Raw genomic sequence first — 25,792 nt, 5'->3', positions numbered from 1 at the left:
AAGTTCAAAGCCAGCCTCAGCAACTTAGTGAGGTGCAACTCAGTGAGACCCTGAGACCCTGTCTTTAAATAAAATACAAAAAAGGGGTGGGGGTGTGGCTCAGTGGTTGAGTTCAATCCCCAGTACCAAAAAAAAAAAATTTAATATATGCAAAAATCTAGCCATATTCTTAGATGGGAATGTATAACATTAAATATCAGTCGTCTTTAATTTAAATACTTAATACTTAGTTTGGTTCCATTTTGAATTCCTGTGGATTGATTTCGAAATTGAAAAATAATTCTCAAAGTTTATGTGGAAGGATGAATATCTAAAAACAGTCAAGACTAGATGAAAAATTGGAGCAGAATTGCCTTACCAGATCACTAAACATCTTCTATAACTTACATGGCTAAAAGAATGAAAATGTCATTAACACAGATATGTTGAACTGATAGAAGAGCAAAAAAATAAACATCTAGTAAATATGAGGATTTAATATAGTGGCCAATGCGCATTTTAATTCAATGAGAAAAGGGTTGGTATAATCAATTACCCATGTAAAACCACAACAAAAATAAGTTGAATTCCTACCTAGTATCATATAGCACTATGAATGTGGGAAAGGAAAACAAAAAACTTCGAAGGAAAATGTAGTACAATATGTGTATAACCTGAGGGTTGTAAGGCCTCTTAAACCAAGACATGTTGCATAAAATGTATAATAAATAAGGCAGGCAGGCCAGGGTTTTAGCTCAGTGGTGGAGTGCTTGCCTTGCAGATATGAGATACTGGGTTCTATCCTCAGTGCCACATAAAAAATAATAAATAAAGGTATTGTGTCCTTCTATAACTAAAAATATTTAAAATAAATAAATAAGAAAGGCAGACATATTTGATTAATGCCCAATTTTCTTTATTATGGATATTCATATAGATTGAATATGATTCTTATTTTTCCATTAGGAAAATTATTAACTTGGAACTGGTAGAGCATTTGGGTGCTAGAAAATCTGCCTTGTACTGTATTTTGAATTGGGATACAGTGTTTAAGGCAAGTGTCAAATAGTGAAGTGTTAGAATTTATTACTGTTACCATATGCTTCCAAAGATTATACTGCAAAGATACTCCAAGATACATTATTTAGTGTATTATGTTCACTTGATACCAGGCCTTCATAGAAACTATAAATTGAGTTACTTGAACTGTTTCACTATGGAAATCAGTTTCTCTTTCAGTTTTAGTTAGTTACAACTGGTAACAGCTGTCACTATTTTTTTTTTTAAACTAAAGGATATGAAAGTGCCAGTATGTCCAGCACATGTGAACCTTGCAAAAGTAGGAACAGACATTTAGCTCAGACTGAAGAGCCTGTTCAAGCAAAAGTATTCAGCAGAAAGAATCATGAACAGCTGGAAAAAATAATAAAATATAGTAGGTCTACAGAGATATCTTCAGGTATGTTATTTTTTAAAATTTGCTTTAATTTAAAGATATCTTCATCTTAGATTTGAAAAGCCATATTAAAACAATTTTTTAAGTTACACTATCATGCATTTCTATCATGTATGAGATTTTATGTAGTAGAGAGTATAGTACACATTCCTTGATATTAAGAAATGTAAACTAGAATTACTTTGTGTTGTGATATGATACTTTTTGGACACATTTTAGTAAATTTCTTCCTAAGCAAACCGTGAGTCATTGACATTAATATGGAATACTCAATTTGAAATTCCCAAATCTTATATAATTAAAGGCTTGATACAAAATCCTGCTACTCCTGTGCTTACAACTTTTTCTTTCCCATGCCTATTGGAATAAAGCATGAATGCCTTAATATAACATATATGTCCACTGAAGTCTTGGTTCCATCTTGCTTCTCTAGATTCATTTCTCACCACCCTCTACCTTGAACTTTATTCTTTCAGTGGCAGGTATCTAAGGTTTTCTCATGTCTGTTAACGCTGTTTCTCACCTTACCAGTTGTATTTTCTGCCTCAAGTCCTTTTTTGCTCTTTATAAGCCCTCTTTACTGCTAGACTCTTACCTAAATTTTTACTTGGAACCCTGAAATTATATTTGAATTCAAGCCAGAATAACTTCCATTTCTCCTTTTTGTTTCCATTGGAGCCTGTATAGACCCACTTTGTTGCCTGTGTAACCCTATTTTGTTGCCTGTATCATACTATGTAGTATTTACCTAGTTAAATATCTCTATCACCTTTCCAAGTCCCTTGGCAACAGATAATGTATGTCTTAAATTTCAGCATAATACCAGATATATGGTAGACTCAATGGAGTCATACGAATTTGCCACCATTTTTGTTTAAATAAGTACTGGTACTTTCCTGTTTTATAAGGAATGTCTCAAATATGGAGAAGGAGTCAGTAATTACAGACTCATAGTCTAATTTGTCAATAAGGCCTAGGTGAAATTATATATATTATGCTTTATTATTGAAATTTTTTTCAAAATTGATTTATTTTAAGTTATTTTCAGAATTATTTATATATCTCATTGAGACTTATAATGCTGTTGGCTTTCCATTTTTTTAGATGAGGAATCAGAGAGAGGGTACTATTTTTTCTATCACTTATAAAGAACTGGTAATACAAATTGGTTCAACTTTTTCAGAAGTTATGCCCTGAACCCATTATTTGTTCTATTTGGAATCTATCCTAAGGAAACAGAGTGAAAAAAAAAAAAAAATCAGCATTTAGTGTTGTCTGAACAGTAGTATGATTCCCACTGTATGTAAACAGAAATGTGAATAAAAAAAAGACTGGAAGAAAATGCATCAAAATGTTAATGTTTAACCATATTCTATAAGTTCTAAGACTTTTAATAATTAATATACTTAGATAATCAAAAAAAAATCACATTTGCTTATATTTTGAAATGACTTTCTCCAGCTCATATTGTTAGGAGATGGTAGTGCTGAACTTTGAACCATTAAGTCCAGGATCCTTTAAACAGAAATAAGAGTTCTATTGTTCTGAATCCAGAATTTTATGAAAATTATAATTTTCATCTCCTTTCATTTTCTTTACCAAATAGTGACATCTTCAAAGAGTAAACAGTTGGGTGGAGGTTGGGGAAGCGTACTAAATTGAAAGGCATTACTTTAATAATTGATAATCATAGTGGTATGTTAGATCTTATTATTGTCATTTGAAAAAAATGTAATGCTTAAATTTTGAATTTAAAAATGTTTTGAGTAGTGTAAATTACTACTCCCTTACATTCCCCAATGAGATTCTTTTCATTTTAACCTTTCTCTAAAATTTCCTGTTCATTTTATGCTAACACTTGTTACTCTACCCATAATATGTGATTATTAGAGTGTAGCAACTGCTAGTATGGAATTATGCAGGTCTTTTCTCTTATAGGAGTTATATAAGAGGTTCATATTAATGTTTATGCTTCATAAAAATGAATGATAAAAGTTTATTATGATAGTCATTATCAGTCACAGTAATGTAAGTCTATAATAGTAAACCTTTTGAGGTTCTCCCTAATTGAGATTATTTTTAAATAGAACATAAATCATACCTTGTGATAACATTTCACTTCAGGCAAACTTTTTAAAATTTTGCTTATTTCTTTTTTCATTCACTTATTCATATTATAGACCCTGTCTTTACTACTCATACACATTTTATGTTCATCCTTATGTCTGCCCTTTCCTACAGCACATGCTAGGAGAATACTACAGCAATCTAACAGAAATGCATGCAATGAAGCGCCAGGTAACAATCTGCTTAGTTTTGGTGTCCACTTTTGTGAATTTTTTTCCCATTGGTCCTAAAATTCTTATATTGTTCTGATTTTTTTTTTTTTTTACAGTTTAGCTTAGTGTATATGTTATGCGACTGTTATAAAAATGAAAAAGTTCATATTCATAAAATTCTGAAGTCTTCAATTCTTGATTGGTAAAATTGGCTGCTTTTCTTGTTTTGCAGTTAGTGTGTGAAACCTAACCAACACATTTATAAGGGTAAAAGAAACCATTTTCAAGATTTTAGTGGTGTAAAGTTATTTATTTTATATTTCTTGAATATTTAAAAAAGCATTAATATTTTTGAAACTAATATAGATGTTTTATATTATAGTTATTTTTTATCACCAGTAAATATCTATTGAAAAATAAGCCATCAAACAAAAATGACTATGATAAAGATACATGATGGAAATTAGAAAAATTCAGAACAACTATTTTGTTCTCTAAACTATTTTGATTAAATATAGTTCTGTATGGTTTAGCATCGTTAATATTCTTCAACTCCTACAACACGATCGAAAAATGAAAACCTTTTTGAACCTTTAGGAAACTGTAAAGACTGCAAATCAAGGACCCAGAACTGACAGAGCTGAAGATGTGTCAGTGGTAATTCTAAAGAAAAGAATCTCAAAATAAGATCAGAGACACTTGACTGAGATTAGGGACTTTTATAGCAAAAGTGAATTAATTATGATCTAGGAGGAGAAACTGGCATACACTTTCCATCAGTTAACTGTAGAAGGGAAGGAAGGATGATGCTTATGATTGGCATAATTCATTGTTTAGAAATAATTTTTTAAATTTAGAGTGACAATTTTATCACAGATATTAAAGATGTCATTAAATCCTTTGCTCTTTTATACTGGAAATAGTTTCAAGATCAAACAACTGTGATTAAATAGCAGTGTGATATACAAACTTAAAGTTTGTATATCAAATCATAGCTGAAATTTTACTATAGGTAGATATTTCTTACAGAAAGGTTTGGTAGTAAATGTCACTTTTATGATAATATGTCACATTTGAACATTTTAAAACTACTAAGAAAACTTAAGCATATCACTTCATTTTATATTCATGACTATCAGAGGTAAGATAGGAAACTTGGATTTTTTATTACTATTGTTTTATGCTTTCAGAAATTGGGACTTGGAGATGTTAAATTACTTAATTAGTGGAAAGTTTTTCCATTGGAGCACATTCCTTTTGCATTTTCTTATCTCTTGTCTTGCAGAAATCTATTAAATCTTCATACTCTTTGCACACTTTTTGAAAGCACAATTCTCTTTCTGAGTTATTAATGTGTTTTGCAGAACTTAAGTATTTAACTGACTTCTTGAAGTTCTACTATTGTTCTATAAGTTTAAAGAATTTGCTAGCTAGGAAAACCACTTGGAGATTTTTTTTTTCCCTCCAGAGAGAACTCAGTGGGAATAGTTCCTAGTTAAGAACTGTGAAAATTAAATGTATGGCTGTATACATTTGAGAGTGATCATTCTGTGTTGTCAACAAATACATATGGTAGAATTGTAGCTTAATAATGGTGATGCTGAGATTCTTTGAAACTGAAAACTTCAGCCAGGCGTGGTGGCACATACTTGTAATCCCCGTGTCTGGGGAGGCTGAGGCAGGAGGATCTCTGAGTTTAGAGCCAGCATCAGCAACGGTGAGGTGCTAAGCAACTCAGTGAGATCCTGTCTCTAAATAAAATATAGAATAGAGCTGGAGATATGGCTCATTGGTTGAGTGCCCCTGAGTTCAATCCCTGGTACCCAAAAACATTTTAACAAAAAAACTTCAGTTGGGTGACTAGCTGCTTCAGTTTATACTGAGTATATAAATAAGATACTATAATGAAATTGATCTGTTATGTTATAGTTATAAATTTACTTATTAGCATAGCACTTTTGAATTTTAGATGAGATTTGAAAATTAGTAGACCTAATAGCCAGATAGACCTTAAAGTAGTAGCTTTTGTTAGCACTTTGTTCTAAACATTAAAAATAAACAGAATTTCTTTTCTGTTATGAAGTTCATATTAGCATACAACAAGGCAGATTATTTGGACTTATTTCATTTAAGTGCTGAAAGATTTTTACTGATTTTTTTTTCCCCATGAAGTATATAACATTTTCTAAATGTTTTTTTTATTGAAAAATAAAGTTTTAAGTAGCAATAGGTAATGTTATCCATGAATTTCAGTATTTCTTTAATATACAGTGTTGATCTTGATATTTTAAGATTATTTTTGGTAGTTTTAATCTTTTTCTACTTGAAATGTCCTGCAGTAGAACTGTATTCTGATTTTTAAGAAATTTAAAGCTTAAAGTAAGGACATAAATGAAAAGAAATTGTCATGAAGGTATTTTATCAGTATTAACTTTCCTGATTTATTTTTTTTAACTTCCTGATTTTTTGTATCTTCCAGAAACTGGGAGTGATTTTTCTATGTTTGAAGCTTTGCGGGATACTATTTATTCTGAAGTGGCTACTTTAATTTCTCAAAATGAATCTCGCCCACATTTTCTTATTGAACTCTTCCATGAGCTTCAACTACTTAATACAGACTACTTAAGGCAGAGGGCTTTATATGCATTGCAGGTATCTGGCACCTCTCGTTCTTTTTCCAACCCTATCTGTGATCAACTTACTTCATGATAATATCTGGTTCCTTTCTTAGACTGAAGCATGTCTTTATTCCATATGTATTTTGATTTGTTTTTCTTGACATTTTATTTAAAGCTAGTCTTTGTAATTTTTCCATGTTTCATCTTTAATATTATTTCTTACAATTAACCTGTGAGATAAGAAGTACTATATTTGTTTTTCCATCTGCTGCTGCTTTTAAATTTGTAACAAAAATTTGGAATTCAGCATATTTTTTTCATAAATGTCTTATTTCTTTTATTTAGGACATAGTATCAAGACATATTTCTGAAAGCCATGAAAAAGAAGGGGAAAATGTAAAATCAGTGAACTCTGGTACTTGGATAGCTTCAAACTCAGAACTTACTCCCAGTGAAAGCCTTGCTACTACTGATGATGTAAGCTGATAATGATTAGCGAAATGTAGGCATAATTTCAGTATGCAGTAAACAAAAGTTGAATAGGTTGTTGTCAAATTGTGAATATACCTAATACATTCACTTTTAGCTTTCTATGATTTTTGTTGTTGTTTATTTGCTTGTTTATTAGTACTAAGATTGATCCCAGGAACTCTTAGCCACTGAACCATATCCCCAACACTTTTGCTTTTTTTGTTTTGAGATAGGTTCTTGCTAAATTGCCTAAGTCCTTCCTATATTGCTGAGACTGGCTTTGAACTTTCAATCCCCTTGCCTCATCTTCTCGAGTTGCTGGGATTACAGACCTGTGCCACTGCTCCTGGCTCAATTTTTAGCTTTTTTTAAAAAGATGACCATAATCTATTACTTTATATTGAGGACAAAATAGAATACACAATCAAAGTATACAGGGAAATGTCAAAAAATTCTGCATAAATGATAGATTATTTAGTCTAAAATAGCCACAGTTATATCTCCATTGACAACATAGGGACTGGTTCCTAACAGACATCTAATAAATGTAGCTTGTGTGCCTTCAAACATTCAATAAACCAGTCACAGTAAGAACCCTTGGCTAGTTAGTACAGGATAAATCAGGTCATTGGGTGAAAAAGAGTCTAGAAAAAAGAAAATCATCAAGGGGAAAATATAATTTAATATATTACACTTGGAGAAATTTTTGAATGAAATAAAAAGGCCCTGGAAATGTAGAAGAGTGGTGAGAATGATGGAAAATAGTACTTCGTGTATATAGTGTTGATGAAATGACTTAAGTGACAGCACTGCTACCGTGCTGAGAAGATGGTGTACTAGGTATTTGGGAAATCACCTATTTAAAGTGTCAGGTCTTGATTCTATTACAAAAAATTGTATATGGTCCTAGAATAACAAATACACTTTTTTCTTCATCTTTTTTTTTTTTTTTTTTTTTTTGTGGTGCTGGTGATTGAACCCAGGGCCTTGTGCTTTATAGACGAGCACTGTACCAACTGAGCTATATCCCAACTTTTTTTTTTTTTTTTTTTTAAAGAACAACTATAGCATCTGAAGAGTACATAAGCAAATATATGCTCTAAGTAGAAAGTTGGAATCATACTATTGTGTTTCTGACCTTTGTTGGTATATTAACACAGTGTTTTCTGAGAAGACAGTATTTTTTCTCAAGATTATTTTATCTCTTCTTCAGATAGATTAAGTTCCTTAGAACTATTGAGAACTTTTTCTAATGTTTCTCTTTAGCTTAAATTCCTGTTGAAAACAATAATTCTTTTTTTTTTTTTTTTTTTTCTGCTCAAAATGTTCTTCCACTGGTTTTTTACTTCTGTACTATGGTTAACACAAACATGTCTAAAACTACATGGTTTTCATTGATTCTGCAATTCATATATAAATTAAGAAGTACTCCTTCAGATAAATCAATATTATAATTAACTGAAAATTGTGTGCTCCTATTTGTGAGAACTGAAAACTAGTCCAGCTATGTGCATAGAAAAAAATGCATGTTAGATTATGTTAAGATTTATTGGACATTGAAATAATTTGGAAGAGAGTGCAAGTCTGTTCTTAAAGATCTTTTTCAGTAATTTTGTATCCCTAACTCTAGTACCTCTCCTTTTTATTCAAATTTCATATTGTCATATAGGCAGCATTACTTTCATTTATTTTGAAAAGATTTAAGCACATTGGTCTGCACTATCAATAGCAAATTTTGAAAATTGGACTCAATTTAAGATAAAGTTAACTTGACAAGATTTTGAATTTACAGTAAAGTTTAAACATAGTGTTTTACTTGATAAGTAGGAACTTGAAACAAATAAATTACTGTTATTCTTAAATCATTAAATCAGTTTATTTTTCTTCCAAACTTAAATTCAGCATTAATATCAACATCTTCTTTCTACCAGTGCCGTTTAACCAGCCAGCAGCACATCATTGAGTGTTTACAGCAGTTTCTAGTAGGTACTTTCTGTAGTGAGGGTGACTTAAAACTAAAGATGAATAGCTAGTTATTTTCCAGAACATGGAAAAAACATATTTTTGGAAGGTTTTAGTCAAAATATAAATGAGACATAACTCCTCTATTACACTATACACAAAATTAATATAAAATGACTTGGAGTCCTATAAAAACTCTTTAAGAGGAAATGGGGGAGAATCTTATGACCCTGATATAGGCAGTGGGGTTTTTTTTTGTTTGTTTTTTGTTTTACTTTTTTTTTTTTTTTTTTTTTTTTTTTTTTGTAGTATTAGGGATTGAACCTAGGGGTACTTTATCCCTGAATTTCATCCTCAGCCCATCCCCAACCCATTTTATTTTTTATTTTGAGACTGAGTCTTGCTATGTTGCTAAGGTTGACCTCTAACTTGGGATCTTCTTGCTTACCCTTCCAAGTTACTGGGATTACAGTAGTGTGCCAGTGTGCCAGCATGCCCAGTAAGGCAAAAAGAACTAAAGAAGAAAAAATAGAAGATTACGTTTCATAAAAATAAAACTTTCTGCTTTTCAAAAAATAGAGTTAGGAAAAAATTATCCCAGTTACTTATATCTGACAAATGTTTTGTGGCTGGACTATACAATATTTCTTAGAACTTCATTATAAGACAACTTAGTAAAAACATTTGCAGAGGGTTGAACAGATGCTTCACTAAAAAAATATACGAAAGACTAGCATGCAAATGAAAACCATATGAGATACCACCTCACACCCACTAAAATAGTTAAAATTCAACTGATTGATCCCAAGAAGTGTTGATAAGAACGTGTAACAACTGAAACTCTTAAACTGCTTGTGGGAAATGTAAAATTGCACAACCACTTTGGAAAGCAGTTTGGAGGTTTCTTATAAAGGTAAACATAAATTTGACATGTGACACAGCAATTTTTCTTGGTAGGTATTCATCCAAGAGAAGTGAAAACATGTCCACAAAAATACTTATACACTAATACAGCATCTTTTTAGTCACTATAGTGTCAGATTGGAGCATCACCAGATAAATGGATAAACGTGTATCCATGCAAGGGATATATTCAACATTTTTTTAAAAATGAACTTCTGAAACACACAACAATATGGATTAATTTTCGAAGCACACTAAGCAAAAGAAACCATACACTGAATAGTATTCACTGCATGATTCCATTTGTGTGAAGTTCTAGAATGAGCAAAGCTGTTCAACAATGATAGAAATTATATAATTGGGGTGTTATTGGCTCTGGAGGGGTGCAAAGGAAATTTCTGGGCTAATGGAAATGGTCATTATTTTCAGAAAACTGTTCATATAAGTGTATCTTTTGTCAAAATTCCTTAAACCATCTTTAAAATGGGTGGGTACATTATTGTATGTAAATTATATTTAAATAAAATATTTCTTTTAAAAAATATAAATGATACTTTTGTGTTTCTTCTGATACAAAATAATGTTAAATAAGGTTTGAAGATAAGAGAATGTCCATAAAGGTGTGGGAATAATTTAAATTTTAATTAAACTTTAATTTTGTTAGTTTAGAATTTTTAATCAGCTGACTTTTTATCTACATGAAAAGTGTTCTGTAAGGTTCCTTAATATTTTAATGTTTTCTGTGACTTTCAACCCTTAGTAACTTTGGTTATATCACAGTTTTGCTTGGATGGAATACTCATAATTTGTAAACATCTCTTTCAGAAGTATAATGTTAAGCAAATATTGTTTCCTTGTTAGATCTTTAATATTTACAACATGTTTTAAGAAAATATTAGTGATTTTCGTTTGTTTCATTATAACTTAGGAAACTTTTGAGAAGAACTTTGAAAGAGAAACACATAAAATAAGTGAGCAAAATGATGCTGATAATGTTAGTGTTATGTCTGTATCTTCAAATTTTGAGCCTTTCGCAACAGATGATCTAGGTAAGCAGGTTTTTTTTTTTTTTAATCATCTCAACATGACTTTAAGCTGATCTCATTCAGTCTTTGAATTGCATTAATAAGAAAACAACTAGAAAGGCAATATGTGTTTTAAAGAATGTGGACCTAAAAGTCTTAGTTTAAATTCAGTATTCTTAACTCTTTGACCTTGGGCAGTTTATGTAATCTTTAAGATCCTGCAGATACTAAGGAAGCAGGGATCTTATAGACCTTGCTGTGTTCTTGGGGAAAAATGTATATAACTTTTTAGCATGAATAATGTTAATTTCCTTCTCCTCAAAGGAAAGGTCGTCCTTAAAGGACTTAAAGGACTAATTAATGAGAAAAATTCAGGCCTTATTCAAACACATTTTCATTAAAAATATTAACTTCATAGTGTGAGGTAAGAACTCAAATTTCTTAGCCTCAATAACCTGTATAAAAATTTCAGGTAATGCTAAAGCATGTCACATTATGTTTTTTCCTCATGAATAGTAAAATAAAGGAAATTTACATGACTTTAAAAACAAAATAAAATGAGCGTTAAACTTGGAAAGGAAATTAGAGGAAAGAAATGTACTTGATAACATTTTTTATGCTGTGACCTACCAAAGGATACCCAGATAGTCATCATTCAGATCTCTAGGGCACTTGGTTGATAAAATAATCTCATGTACCATTTACCATTATTCTAGTTGTTCGTATGAAGAGAAGATTGATATTTTTTTTTTTTTTTGTGGTGCTGGGGATTGAACTCAGGACCTTGTACTTGCAAGGCAAGCATTCTACCAACTGAGCTATCTCCCCAGCCCAAGATTGATATAATTTTGAAGGCAGTTTTCCATTACGAACCCTTTCCCTCTTTGCTTAACCCTTTCCCTCTTTGCTTATCCTTCCTTTCCTGAGTTACTGACTTTTAAGTGTTGCCTATGTTCTTTCTTTTACTGATTTTTTTTTTTTTTTCCTCCCCAACAACCCTTCACTACTAACATTGTTTGAAGTGGACATAGGAGAATTAGAAACTCTCATTGATAGGTTTTTTTCCTTATTTGCTTGTGTTAGATTGGATTTTTTCTGTAGAATTTGTGTGATATTTTGGAATTTATTTTCTTTTAACTGTTTAAATGAAACATGATATAGTGAACAAATATGGACTTCAGTCAACCTAAGGTTTAAATCCCTACTTTTTTGTTTTAACTGTGAAATCTTTGCAAGTTACTAAAGTTCTCTGAAAATGAACACACTGTCATCTACTTTATAGGGTTACTGTAAGGATTAGGTAAATAAATGTGATGATGTAAATAAAGTTCCCCATTAATATAGTTCCTAGAACTTGTTTAAAGCCAATTTTATTCCCTTATGTTCAAACATTATGTTTTGAGAAATTTGTGAAAAGTTTGCTTTTATGTATACTAAAAATATTTCTGTCCCAAATGCAGGTAACACCGTGATTCACTTAGATCAGGCATTAGCCAGAATGAGAGAATATGAGCGAATGAAGACTGAGGCTGAAAGTAATTCAAATATGAGATGCACCTGCAGAGTTATTGAGGATGCAGATGCTGCTGCCGCCACCACTGTAGTAAATAATTTAGAAGGTGTGTTTTAGATTGATTAGAAGTATAATAATCATAGTTTCATAGAAAACAATTAAAAGCTCTACCTGGCATATTAATAGTGGTTTTTTTTTTTTGATTACTGCTTTTTCTTAATTGTTGGGACTGCTAAAAACTGCATAGATTTTCCTTTTATTATTTTAGCATAAAATTATTACAACTTAGTATTCTTTAAAATGTGTTACAAGTGCATATGTACAATGTTATAGGCTTCATTTTGTTAACGTATTATTTTTCTTAAAAAATAGAAGCTCCCATTATTGAAAATCATACTTCGCAACAACCTATAAGTGAAGTTTCTAGCATCCCATGTCCTAGAATTGATACTCAGCAGCTGGATCGACAGATTAAAGCAATTATGAAAGAAGTCATTCCTTTTTTGAAGGTAAATAGTAGTTTTTAAAAAATAAGTAAACTTTCTGTAGTTTGATTTTTGATTCATACAAGACTTCATTATAGTAAATCCTGAAAGTACAGGTAAACAAAAGAAGAAAGCTAAAAATGACTCATAGTTTTTCACCCAGAGATAGCCCCAGCAACATTTTGTGAGCTTTTTGTACTAATTTGTACACGTGCATGGTGCTTTTTTCATGTTATACCATAAACATCTTTGGAGATCTTTCTATTACATATTTTTAATGATTACACAGTATTATTCATTCAAAAATATTTGTAGAACGTCTACTTTATGTCAGGTGTTGTGAACATAGCAGTGAATAAATCAAGCCCTTTGTTCTTGTGGAGATTACTTGATATAGAAGTTCTTTAGACTCACCTCAAAAAATTAACAGTAATTGAGATTGTTTTGTAGCTCACACATGATTTTAAAGGACAGGTAAGAAGAAACATGCCCAAAGTGACTTGGTAAGAAAGTTAGAGGGTATCGCTGATCCAAGACATTTCATAATATCTAGAGACGTTTTTCGTTGTTAGGATTGGTTAGTTCTCTTTAATACAGAAAGAAAATGATGAAAGTGTTGGATCACATAATATATTACTACCTTTTAACTGGTGTGTGTAGAGTGGGAGTTTGACTGCCCTTGTGAATGATCTTTTTACCAAATGTATATCTGAAAATTAAGAATTATTTATGCAAGAGAAATGAAATTTCATAATTTGTGAATTAAAAGTTTTTAAACAGTAGGTAAGTATATATCCTAATCAACTAGGATTTTTCTTAGGAACACATGGATGAAATATGCTCTTCTCAACTTCTCACTTCAGTAAGACGCATGGTTTTGACCCTTACTCAGCAAAATGATGAGAGCAAGGAGTTCGTGAAGTTCTTTCATAAGCAACTTGGAAGTATATTACAAGTAAGAGTTCATACTTCTATGCCTTACCATCTGGTTAGTTGTTTTGGCTTTGGTTTGTTTTGTTGTTGTTGTTTTAGGGGTTTTTTGTTACTTTTCTGGCATTAAACAATTTATTCAAGTAGTCATCATTCTAGCAGCCTTTGGGGTAGCATTTTAATACTTATTAGCTTCTTCCTTCATTAAAAAAATTATACTAGGACTTGCATGTGTCTTCATTTAATTTGATCACCTGTAGGACATGTCTGAACTTTAATAATCTGTTGGTTTGATTTTTTTTCCTCTACCCAGTTTTTTAAGTTTAAAATGTTCTGTGACTTTTTCTAAGATAGTTTTTGACTAATATAGGAAATTTTAGAGGCTAGAAACCAGTTATCAATTGTAGAAACTTTTTAGCACTAATCAGATCAGAGTAATTAGCAGTTCCCTCTTTTTATCATGTCTTTATGTTTAGAAACTTTTTGAACTCTTTTCTAGATCTTCATAAAATATATAATAGGTTATTAAAATATATAATATGTCTTCTGACTGTGCTTCTAATGCAAGAGATTGCTCCTTCTATTTAACTTCCTTTTGGTACTCCTCAGCTGGCCCTTCATATCCCCCTTCCTGCCCATCTTGCCCATCTTTTAGTAATCAGTATTCTATAGTGAGATGTATAGTAATTTAATATCGAGGCAGTGGTTCTCAACTTGGGGAGATTTTTGCCTCCCAGGAGACATTCAGTAATGTCTGAAGACATTTCGTGTATCACCATACAGCAGGTGTGGTAGAGGGAGATAGGGAAAGGGGAAGGGAAGTACTAGGTAAAGGTCAGACATGCTGCTAAACATCCTACAATGAACAGAGCAGTCTCTCGCAACAGAATTCTCTAATTCTAAATGTCATTAATGCCCAGATTGAGGACTGGGGTTGTGGCTCAGTGGTAGAGTGCTTGCCTAACATGTTTGAGGCCCTGAGTTCAGTCCCCAGCACCACAAAAAAAAAAGGGCCCAGGTCGAAAAAGTCTATGTTAAGTAAGACTACCTTATTTTTCCTTATATCAAACATTTGATTCAGTGATGGGGATTATTACTCCAAATTAGATAATACATTTTCATTTCATTTTATTGCATTATTTTCCTATGAAATTTTTTCCTTTTTTTTTTTTTTTTGCATTTATACTGGTTGTGGATTTAGTATTATCATTTTGTTAATTTTTTTAAACCCTGAACTAGATGTAAATTTCTATCATGTTAATATTAAAACTAAAGTGATAAATTCAGTAATAGTCACAAACTGTCCAGGCTCTACTTAATAGTGCTGACACATAATTTATCAGGAATAAAAGACGTCAGTAGGAATCCTTTAAATGGTATTCTCTGACAAAATTTGCTGGCAGAAAACTGAAATACTATGATGTTCTTGTAGAAATACCTGAAGTATTAAAAATGTTTAAGGTAGCTTATAGTAAATGAATTTTAGTAAATTTAATTAGCTAGGTTATTTCTACAGAAGAATTAACTTTTAGAATCTGACTGAAAGAGAAGTAGTTTGTTTATAATTTGCACGTTTTGTTTATCAAGATCTACACAACTCTTTTTTTGTGTGTGTGTGTGGTACTGGGGATTGAACCCCGGCCTTGTGCTTGCAAGGCAAGCACTCTACCAACTGAGCTATCTCCCTAGCCCGCTCTCCCTTATTTTTACCACTGTTGTAATTGTGAGTGGAATCCAAAACATTAATTTGGAAACAAGCTTTTTATCTAAGTCTAAGAAAATTTGAGTTATTTCCCCCCTCATTCCTGTTTTTTTCATAGGGGCACATATGTGAGAATGCAAATTAATTTATGTGAAATTCTGCCTTGAGTATTAAATTGTTTTCATGAGCTAGAGCTTAAATTATTGTTGTCTAGTTTTTCCTTTTGAAATCTATTCAAGAATTTTTTTCACAAAAGACTCAGCCTTGCTGAGTACTTCTTTCTATGATTGAACTAGATCGTTTGTTTTGGGTAGTGGGACACTGCTTATATTTGCTTGTCTGTTTTCTAAATGGCGTTCTATATTTTTTTTTAAAGAAAGAAGAGGGAAGTGTTTTCAACTGTAGAGTGTAGAATAGAATAATATTGTCCCTTTCATTTGATGATACTAAAATTCAACTTGAACTAAAGTTTATGTTTAAACATTCTGAAGAAAATTTTAGTTAGAATGACTGGTTGGTTAATATAAAGGGGAAACTAAAATTAATGGTACCATTTAGATGTGGAAGACTTTTTGTATTTTTCTCTCACAGTACTTAATGACTCGTTAACTGTATAAAGATATTGCATATGTATACACCCAGTATGTACTGTCTGGAACTCTTTTGCAATTAGGAATCCCCTATTTTGTTTGTACCCAGGAAGTGCATTAAATAAGGACTAAATTTATGGATGACCATAGGTTATTTGCCTCCTTTTGTTGTATAATCTTCAAGCAGGACTAGCAAAATTCCTAGTAACTTAGTAATATTAACCTGTCTTTCCTTAGTAATCTTAGTTTCAAGTGTTTCAGTACTTAAAAGTAATAATACTGATTTTCTCCAGGTAAGTATTATAATTTAATCTTTTAATCATGTATATTACTGTACCCACAAGTAAAGTTTTCTATGATCTTAAAAATCATTTGGTTTATCTTTGCATAGGATTCACTGGCAAAATTTGCGGGCAGAAAACTGAAGGACTGTGGAGAAGATCTTCTTGTGGAGATATCTGAAGTGTTGTTTAATGAATTGGCTTTCTTTAAACTCATGCAGGATTTGGATAATAATAGTATAACTGTTAAACAGAGATGCAAAAGGAAAATAGAAGCGGCTGGAGTGATACAGTCTTATGCCAAAGAGGTAAATAACATTCATTTTGATTTTAGGAATAGTATTAGCCTATAAATATGGTGGTGGGGGGGTTTGTATGTGTGTATGCTATGGATCTAACCCAGGGCTTCATGCATGCAAAGCAAGCATCCTATCTCTGAGCCACATCCCCAGCCCTAAGTATGGTTCATGATCATTATTAATAACTACATTTATATTGGACTTCAACCAAAGTAGTTACTTTTTAAAATCATTTAATCAGATTTATTAATTCAGTACATGTGGTACATATTAAATTTCAGGAGTGAAAACAGTAAATATCAGAAATGCAGGGATTGGTACTGCACTTGCCTACTATGTGTGAATAGCTGAGTTTGATCCCAAGCAAGCACTTCAAAAGAGAAAAAAAGAAAAAGAAATCAGGAATGCAGAATACAGATAGGAATTTGTGCTAAATGTACATTGTCACATGTCTAGTTAACTTCATTGTCACTTATTTAGTCTCGAAAGAGGAGAGGAGGACTAGGATCTAGTCTTTGGTCAACTACCTGCCTTTACTTTTACCAATCCCCAGAGTCTCCAAAGGTTGATATATGCACAGACAGGCTTGTTTATTGGTTAGGAATTTAGTTTCATATCCTCCTATAGTTTCTTTCCCTTGTCAGACTAATTTTGACCAGGTGAATTTGGTTGAGTTTGTTCCTCCTGTATCTTATTCTTCTCAGGAATCTTTTCCCCTAGATCTTCACCCTTTTCTTGGCCATCTTGGCCTTCTGATCACGAGAAGGAAAGCAGGCCAAGACCCAGGTAAAAAGAAATAACCTTTCTTCCTCAGAATCTAAAGAAGACAAAGTCAAACTACATACTTCATACTTTTTATGACATTTATATTCCGGGCATAAATTCATTTCAGCCATTGCTTTAGAGTTTAAGGAAAATAAAACAACATAGCATCATAATAAATGATTGAAAGGAAGTCTTTCAGTCTGCTTTAGCTAGTAGTCTTCACCTTTGAGTGAAATATGAGCTAAACCATGAAAAATAAGGAGTTCACAATGAGAATGAAAGAAAATAGCTTTCCATTCAGAGAAAACTTAAAGTGTAACAACGCTAAGGAAGGGTTGACCAATTGGAGAACAGAAAAGGTCATGGAGGAAGTAGCACATTGAGGGAAGTTGTAAGAATATAGATGATGTATCATCTCATGGAGGTGGACTAGGCAGCACTAATATTGGTGGCAGGGAAGAGGCTAGGCTTTTTGCTGCTCCAGAAATATTCAGATGCAAATGGTAGGAAAATAGGTTTTATTCAAAGCCAGCTTTGAAGGAAGATAGAAGCAACTTCATTTTTGAATATTGTATCTTTGGGAGACTCTGGGGATGAGGACAACTTTTTAAAAGAAAAGCAGCAAAGTGAGACAATGCAAGATTTTATATATATGTGTGTGTGTAGTTAGCCTGTTTTTGACAGGCAGGGGGCAATGTTCATTTTTAGCTTTCTTGGAACCTATCAGTCTGGGGGTTGTAGGTCTCAACCTTTACTGTCAGCATGGAGAAGTTATTCTCAATTTTCAGGGGGTGCTAGGGCTATGACTTGGTGGCAGAGCTCTTGCCTGGCATGCATGGGGAACTGGGTTCAATCCTTAGCACCACCTAAAATATAAACATATCAAATAAGGACATGCTGTCCATTTACAACTACAAATTTTTTTTTTTTTTAATTTATAGAGGCCCTTCCTTTTATTCTGTTTCAAGGTCAAGTTATGGAGCATTTTAAGCCTCATAAAGACATTTATTTTTTACTTTATATGATGGAAACCCATGGGGAAGTTTGAAAGAGTAATGACAATTTCACATACAATTTAAAAGAATTTCTGAATACCATATTAAACAAGTATTGGAGGGGAGTAGAGGTAGAAGTGGTAGGACCAGTTTTAAGACTCTTCAAATTGTTCAGGTAAGAACTTAAAAGCTAATGCCTTAGATGGATGTGCAGCAACAAATGCTTGTTAATCATTAAGTCAGTAAGATGTTCCATGGTTTAGAGGTAGATAATGAATGTAAGCAAAGGCTGGTTCCCAGTTTTCTGGGAAGATTGAGGAAGGATGGGGTTTGGTGGAAGAGAATGATGTTTTTTATTTTTGACTTAGTAATTTGAGATGCCTTTTTATGTGTCCAAGAAATAGTGATGTAAGTACGGTTACTTTTTATTTTGTTAATTTAAAAGGCTTAAACAAAAGAATTGACTTTACATTTCTAAGAAAGTATCCTTCTCTTTATATGATGGTTAAAAATGCAATATTGAATTACCTACTTGTTTTGCTAAATTCTGTTTGATGGATTTACTAATAGGCCAAAAGGATTCTTGAAGGAGATCATGGATCACCTGCTGGAGAGATTGATGATGAAGACAAAGTATGTGCTAATTAATTTGTGCCTGTAAAATAATTCTTTGGGAACAAAATATGAAATAATTTTTAGGGCAATTACCTTAATATTTGATAATATTAAATTATATTATCAAATGTTGTTTCTTCTGACAAACTTTTTTTCCATTTGAAAATAAAATTAGAGTGTCAGAAATTATTCTTTGTATTTCTTAACTATATACCATTTTAAAGTATCTAAAGGAATTAATTACTCAAATTATTTTTGCCAGGATAAGGATGAAACTGAAACAGTTAAGCAGATTCAAACATCTGAGGTGTATGGTGCTGAAGGTCCCAAGAATGTAAGATCTGATGTTTCTGATCAAGAGGAAGATGAAGAAAGTGAAGGATGTCCAGTATCTATTAGTAAGTTTAAAAGTCCCGAACCATGTGTATGCATTGGTTCTTTATAGATCACTTATTTAAATAATTTAAAGTAGTATAATGAAAACAGAAGTATCAACCTCTGACTTTGAATTCTAATACAATTCTGACTAAATTACCTATGTGGCCCTGATTAAATTACCTGGCCTTTTTATGCCACAGTTTCTAGTACTTACAGTTTAAAGATTTTACATATCTATGTAAAGCACCAGTACTATGTAGGAATGCATTGGTAGTCTTTATTAAGATTTAGTGCTGTGGGCCTGGTGGCATGTGCCTATAGTCCCAGCTACTCAGAGACTGAAGCCAAAATATCATTTGAGACCAGTCTCAAAAAAAAAAAAAAAAAAAAAAGCAGAAACAAAAAAAATATTCAGTGATAAAGTTTACTACAAATTGTATTAATCAACTTAGATTTGTCTAAAGCTGAAACTCAAGCTTTAACTAATTATGGAAGTGGAGAAGATGAGAATGAGGATGAAGAAATAGAAGAATTTGAAGAGAGCCCTGTAGATGTCCAGACCTCACTTCAGGCTAATACTGAAACTAATGAAGAAAATGAGCAAGACAATCAGGTATTCCAGTGTAGACCAGCACACCTTCCACCAGTCTTATTTCAGTTACTGAAAACAAGAGCCTTCTGAAAAATGTCAGTTTATAGCTTTCCAATTCTGTTTTCATTTATGCAGACATCTTTAATATACTTATTAGAATCTGAAACACTGTTTTATATTTAGTAATGTTTAACTTTTTAAGGCACTTTAATACTTAATTTTTTTTGTAACACACCTTAAAAAACAATAAAACAGAATATTTGGGTTTTTAATTTCTCTTTATATTTCTGTCCTCGGGATAACATGAAAAAGTTTGTAACAAAAATTAAATCATTTCCTTTCCTTTTACTTCATTCTGTCCTAGAGGCAACACCTTATAATTTCTTCTGCTATTTAACCTCAGTATTTCTGAATGTGTGTGTATGAGTTTCTGTCTAAATTTAGCCAACTATTTAGACTTGATGAAACTGTAAATACTACTAACTACTGAGCCAAGTAAATATTGCTTATTTATAAGCGTTGTACATCTTTCTATTGAATTTATAATTACATTAGTTTTTATTAATGTTCTTGGAACATTTAAAGTCTTCTGCTGTACCCCCAACCCCTCGTAACTGTATGAACCTCCCAGCAAAATTTCTGTACGAACTAAATTTATCATTTTTTTCCTTCCTGGAGCATTCCACCTTCCTGGTACATTCTAAATTTGGCTCTTTAGACCTATAAAATAGCTACCAATGTAGAAATTACATTTGTTCATTTATCTTCTTTCTTAGATCTCTGTTTCTGGAATCCAGTCTGTCTTTTCTTTTGGCTTACTACCTTATTTGGGGGAATTATATCTTGTAGTAACGCTTAAAAAAAGGTGTTTTTTTGTTGTTGTTGCTTTTTGTTTTTGTTTTGTGGTATGGGGATTGAACCCAGGGCACTCTACCACTGAGCTCTACCCCATTTTTATTTTTTTGAGACAGGTTCTTTCTCAGTTGCCTTGAACTTGCAGTCAAACTTCCTAGTAGCTAGAATCACAGAGGTTTACTACCATGCCTGACAAAAGACAAATATTTTGATGCATTATATCTACACAAGTCTTAGTTCTCTGGTGTTGAAAATATTTTCCTTTAAATCTTTGAAGGTGTTGCTTCCTTGTCCAGTTTCCTGTGTTGCTGAAGAGACATACCATGCCTTTCTTAGTTCTCATCCTTGATCTCTTTTTCCCCTCCCTATTCCAAAAGATATTTCCCCCTAAAGTTCTGAAATACTGCAATAATGTACCTTGTTGCAAGTCTCCTTTCATTTATTTGTCACAGGTATACTTGTGGGTCTTTTGAATTTATATCCTGTTGTTTGATTGGTAAATTCTTCATTTTTTTTTTTTAATTTCCCACGATTTTTCCTTTTCTCTCCCTCTGGAGTTGATATTATCAGATATTGTTAACCTTAGTGGGTTGATCAACAACTAATTTTCTCCTTTCTCCCTTTTATTCCATTGCTTTCTCTTTTCATTGTACTTTCCGAAAGATTTCCTTGGCCTTAATGCTGGTATGAAGTCATTTTTATTTTACCTCTTATCTTTTGTATTTCTAGACACATTTTTTCCTGATTGCTATTTTTTTATAGTGGTGAGTTATTTCATGGAAGCATTATTTTTTCTTATCCCACCTGGAGACTTGGTTCAAATAATCTCCTAAAACTTGGGTATTTATATTAAAGACTATATGGCAGGAAGTGGTTTGATTCCTTTTGGTTCCTCTGTGGGGCCTTTGGGTAGACAGCCAGCTTTCTGATACTAACTCCGAACCGGTCTTTTCTTCAGAGTGGGTTAGTTTTCTTAAAAAGAAGGATCCTCTGTCTTTTCCTGCCTGGGGTATATAATCTTGGCTACTGGTATTCTGAAGCTAAATGTGGGAAGGAGGCCCACTGTGTCCTTATTTGTGCCTTCTTTACCCTGCCCTTTCCTCCAAGATATGAGGCTTACTAATCAATTTCTCTAAAATGTAATTTCTCATTTTCTTCTTGAGGTTGGGATGGGAACCTAGAAGTCCATATTTTTCTTACACAGTTTTAAAGAATTACCACCACCACTTCCTTTTCATCACCAGCTCCACCACCATATGCCTTCCACCCTAGAATCTGATATTTGGAATTGTGAGTTGAATCTCAGTTTCTGTTCTTTTCTCTGACTGAAAGCACCTGGCTTTGTTCATCATCTCCTCCTGATCAGTTCCTCTCCCATTCACTTATTGTCTATGTATATGTCTGTCTCTTAGTTTTATTTAAAATAAGTGAGAAAAAAAATGGTATATTTTATTTCAGTTCACTGAATTGTTTTGTGAGACTTTTGCTTTTTGTTTTTTGTTTTTTTGTTGTACTGAGGATCGACCCACCCAGGGCACTTTACCACTGAGCTACATCCCCAGTCCCTTTTGTTTTCTATTTTCATATTAAAACTTGCTAAATTCCCGAGGCTGATCTGGAGCTTGTGATCCTCCTGTCTCATCCTCCTGGGTTGCTGGGATTATTGGTGTGCACCATTGCACCAACTTTTTTTGAGTTTGCCCAAGAAACTTTTTTTACTTAGCCATCTTGTCCGTGCAACCAGAGCTTCCTCAAAACATTTTGGGAACTATTTTTAAATTTCCTTGCTTGAAGCTCTCAGTCTGAACAAAAACCACCCACATAGTAGAAACGGTCATCTTTACAGTGACCATGTATTTTAAAATCCTGATATTAAAATCTTTTTCTGTCTAGGTTCTACAAAATGACCTTGAAAAAACAGCTGGAAGCACAAATGTTCCATCTGAACAAGAACCCACTAGTAGAAGTAAGAAATCTAAATAATTATTCAATTTAAAGTTACCTAAAGTGCCTTTTATGGGTTTAAAACTAAAACAAATGTAAATTCTTAACTAATGTAAGTTTAAAGGTGCTTGGGACTTCATATATATCTTTTTTCTCCCAATAAATCTTTTGTAGAAAAGCATAAGAGGGCTTTGTTTCTATAAACAGCAGTTACAAATATTTGACAGATATTTACCCACACCAAAAAATTATTCCATCTTTAGATAAAATGAGACTTTTTTTTTTTTTTAATTGAATACCCATATTTGGGTACATTAGCTTTTTATCACTGTGGTCAAAATATCTGATAAGAACAACTTAGAGAAGGAAAAGTTTATTTTGGGCTCATGGTTTCAGAGTTTCATTCTGCGGTTGGCCAACACTATTGCTCTGGGCCTATGATAAGGCAAATAGTATGGCAGAGGACGTGGCAGAAGAAAGGTGCTTGGCTCATGGCAGCTAAGAAGCAGAGAGAGATCAAGGATTCAGAGACAAGATATACAGTCATTGCCATATCCCCAGTGACTTACTTCTTCCAGCCATGCCCCACCTACCTACAGTTACCACCCAGTAGTCCATTTAAATTATTAATCCATCAAATGGATTAAACAACTAGTGAGATTACAGCTCTCATAATCTAATGATTTCACTGTTGAATATTCCTATGTTGCCTAACACATGAGCTTTTTGCAGGACACCTTTCATATCCAAACCACTGGGGCCTTAACTTCTGAAAATTCTGATTCATTAGAAATCAGGTGACTTTCATGATATTTATTTAATGTCCCCAGATTAAATCTGATGAACTAAATTTGTAAACTGCAGCTAAAAAAATTTTTAATTACCTTTTTTTGGGGATCATGAGTGTCTTTTGATTACTCTCATTCATGCATATTGTATTTATTTGGCATTGTATTTATTTTTTAACTTATTGTATTTATTTACTATTGTAAATTTAACAACTGTTTGTATTGCACCAATGTTAAATTAAGACTTTATTTTGATGCAGATGACCAAGATAGCTCTCCTGTGAAACCTTGTTACCTCAATATCTTGGAAAATGAGCAACCTTTAAATAGTGCTGCCCATAAGGACTCACTTACTACTATTGATTCATCTAAACAACCTAACCCTTTGCCGTTACCTTTAACTGAAATTGAAACCTTAGTGCCTAGAGTCAAAGAAGTTAAATCTGCTCAGGAAACTCCTGAAAGCTCTCTCGCTGGAAGTCCAGATACTGAATCTCCAGTGTTAGTGAATGATTATGTATGTATCACTTAAATTTCCAGTTATTTTTGATTTTCATTTTTGTGCATTAGTTTTTCATTTTCAGGTTAACATTTTAAGTGTGTAAACCAAGCTCCACTGTGTTTAGGTTTAGATATGTTCAGAACATTTAATTTCATAGTCACACTTATTTTGAACTTTATTCAAAGAGCAATAGTGAATAAGATGACCATCCTAAAACCTAAAGGTTATTCTTTTTATAGTTTTGAGAACCAAAAGAGATGATTTTAGGTGGCAACTTTGAAAGAGTTCATTTTCAGTTTAGATCTGAAGTGATGATGATACATGAGTCATCATTAATCTTTCCCTCTCATACCATCCTTTTATTTATTTATTTATTTATTTTTTGGTATTGAATATTGAAACCAGGGAAACTTTACCTGTGAGCTATATCCCAATTCTTTCTTTTTCTTTCCTTTTTTTGTTTTTAGACAGGGTCTGACTAAGTTGCCTAGGTTGGCTTGAAACTTGTGATCCTCCTGCCTCAGCCTCGAGTCACTGGGATTACAGGCGTGCACCATCATGCCCAGCAATACACTACTCATTTTTGACTTTTCAACTACTTAGGAAATTTTACAAGTCTTTGATAAACCTAAAAGTTTACATTTGGGATTTGAAATAAAACCATTTGACAGCAATAGAGTCCTTATTTCTGTACAGTGAATGGCATGAAAATATACTAGGAAATCTGTACTTATGATAGTAAGTAGTAAGTTTAATTTTATTCTGGACCTTTGTTTCAATTAAGTTTACACTAGCAGGTTATGTTTTGGATCTTGGGTTGTATATGTTTTATATGCTTTATTTTCTCCTCAGCAAAATCAAAAAGACTTGTAACATAGTATTTTAACCTAAAAAAATACTTCTAGATATAAGAAAGGTACTTCATTATTTAAAAATTAAAACTGATTTACTTCTTGAACATAAATTCACAATTATGATTTAATAACTCCTGAGAAAGGGACTTACAATGGTTTAAAAACATTAGAAGAAAGGAACCCTCTTATGCTGTTTTGTTTTCCTCACTGACAGTAAATGTATGCATTTAAAACTGAAAATTAGTTGAATTACTTAATTGAAATAACTTGAAGTGAGATTTTAGAGAGTCTAAAATTTGAATTTTAGAAAGAGATCCCTTCTGAAAGTTTTTGTGCATGAAAGTAAAATGGTTAAAGTCATGGTCTATAAAAATTAATCTAATGAATATAAAATAAATTGTCAAGGGTCAGAAGTGGTAGAGCATGCCTATAATCCCAGTGACTTGGGAGGCTGAGGTGGGAGGATCACAAGTTTGAGGCTAAGCAGCAATGGCTAGAAATGTAGTTAAACATGCCCCGGGTTCAATCTCCAGTACCAAAAGGAACTAATTAGCCCTAATTTTCTAATTAGCCCTCCCTATAACTTCTACTATATCTTTCTTAAGTCTATGAAAATCAGCTCTTGAACAAAAATACTTCACTGGGCATGGTGGTGCACACCTGTAATCCCAGCAGGTTAGGAGGCTGAGGGAGGAAGATTTCGAGTTCAAAGCCAGCCTCAGCAAAAGTGAGGCACTAAGCAACTCAGTGAGAACCTGTCTCTAAATAAAATACAAAATAGGACTGGGGAGTGTGGCTTGATAGTTGAGTGCCCCTGAGTTCAATCCCCAGCACCCCCCCCCCAAAAAAAAAAAAAAATCTCAACAGTATGCCCACAGCTGCAGATGTGTAAACCTTTGAACAAACTCTAGATTTGTTACACTCATATAAATATGAATATAAGAGAAAATCTTAGAATTACTAATACATATTTACATTTAAGAATGCACTTTATTTCTTGGAATGGATGAC

The 25,792-nt window shown here is 32.5% G+C and overlaps 1 protein-coding gene across 17 annotated transcripts in view; it reads left to right on the top strand.

Annotated features, from left to right (window-relative positions):
* Pcm1 (pericentriolar material 1) overlaps positions 1–25,792 on the top strand; it is a 100,830-nt gene that overhangs the window by 57,733 nt on the left and 17,305 nt on the right. For 12 of the 17 annotated variants that reach the window (XM_047550268.1, XM_047550271.1, XM_047550267.1 and 9 more), the window contains 14 exons: positions 1,274–1,438; positions 3,677–3,733; positions 6,194–6,366; positions 6,678–6,809; positions 10,597–10,717; positions 12,154–12,312; positions 12,579–12,715; positions 13,512–13,646; positions 16,305–16,502; positions 18,824–18,886; positions 19,131–19,266; positions 19,699–19,859; positions 22,587–22,659; positions 23,686–23,942. In XM_047550268.1, the coding sequence (XP_047406224.1) occupies positions 1,274–1,438; positions 3,677–3,733; positions 6,194–6,366; positions 6,678–6,809; positions 10,597–10,717; positions 12,154–12,312; positions 12,579–12,715; positions 13,512–13,646; positions 16,305–16,502; positions 18,824–18,886; positions 19,131–19,266; positions 19,699–19,859; positions 22,587–22,659; positions 23,686–23,942 (1,967 nt within the window). The remainder of the gene's footprint in view (positions 1–1,273; positions 1,439–3,676; positions 3,734–6,193; positions 6,367–6,677; positions 6,810–10,596; positions 10,718–12,153; positions 12,313–12,578; positions 12,716–13,511; positions 13,647–16,304; positions 16,503–18,823; positions 18,887–19,130; positions 19,267–19,698; positions 19,860–22,586; positions 22,660–23,685; positions 23,943–25,792) is intronic. The other 5 variants (XM_047550264.1, XM_047550275.1, XM_047550265.1 and 2 more) reach the window with 2 other exon arrangements.

This window comes from Sciurus carolinensis, chromosome 4 (assembly GCF_902686445.1).
Source record: "Sciurus carolinensis chromosome 4, mSciCar1.2, whole genome shotgun sequence".
In the NCBI taxonomy this organism is placed as follows: domain Eukaryota; kingdom Metazoa; phylum Chordata; class Mammalia; order Rodentia; family Sciuridae; genus Sciurus; species Sciurus carolinensis.
This window is presented reverse-complemented; position numbering and strand designations above follow the sequence as displayed.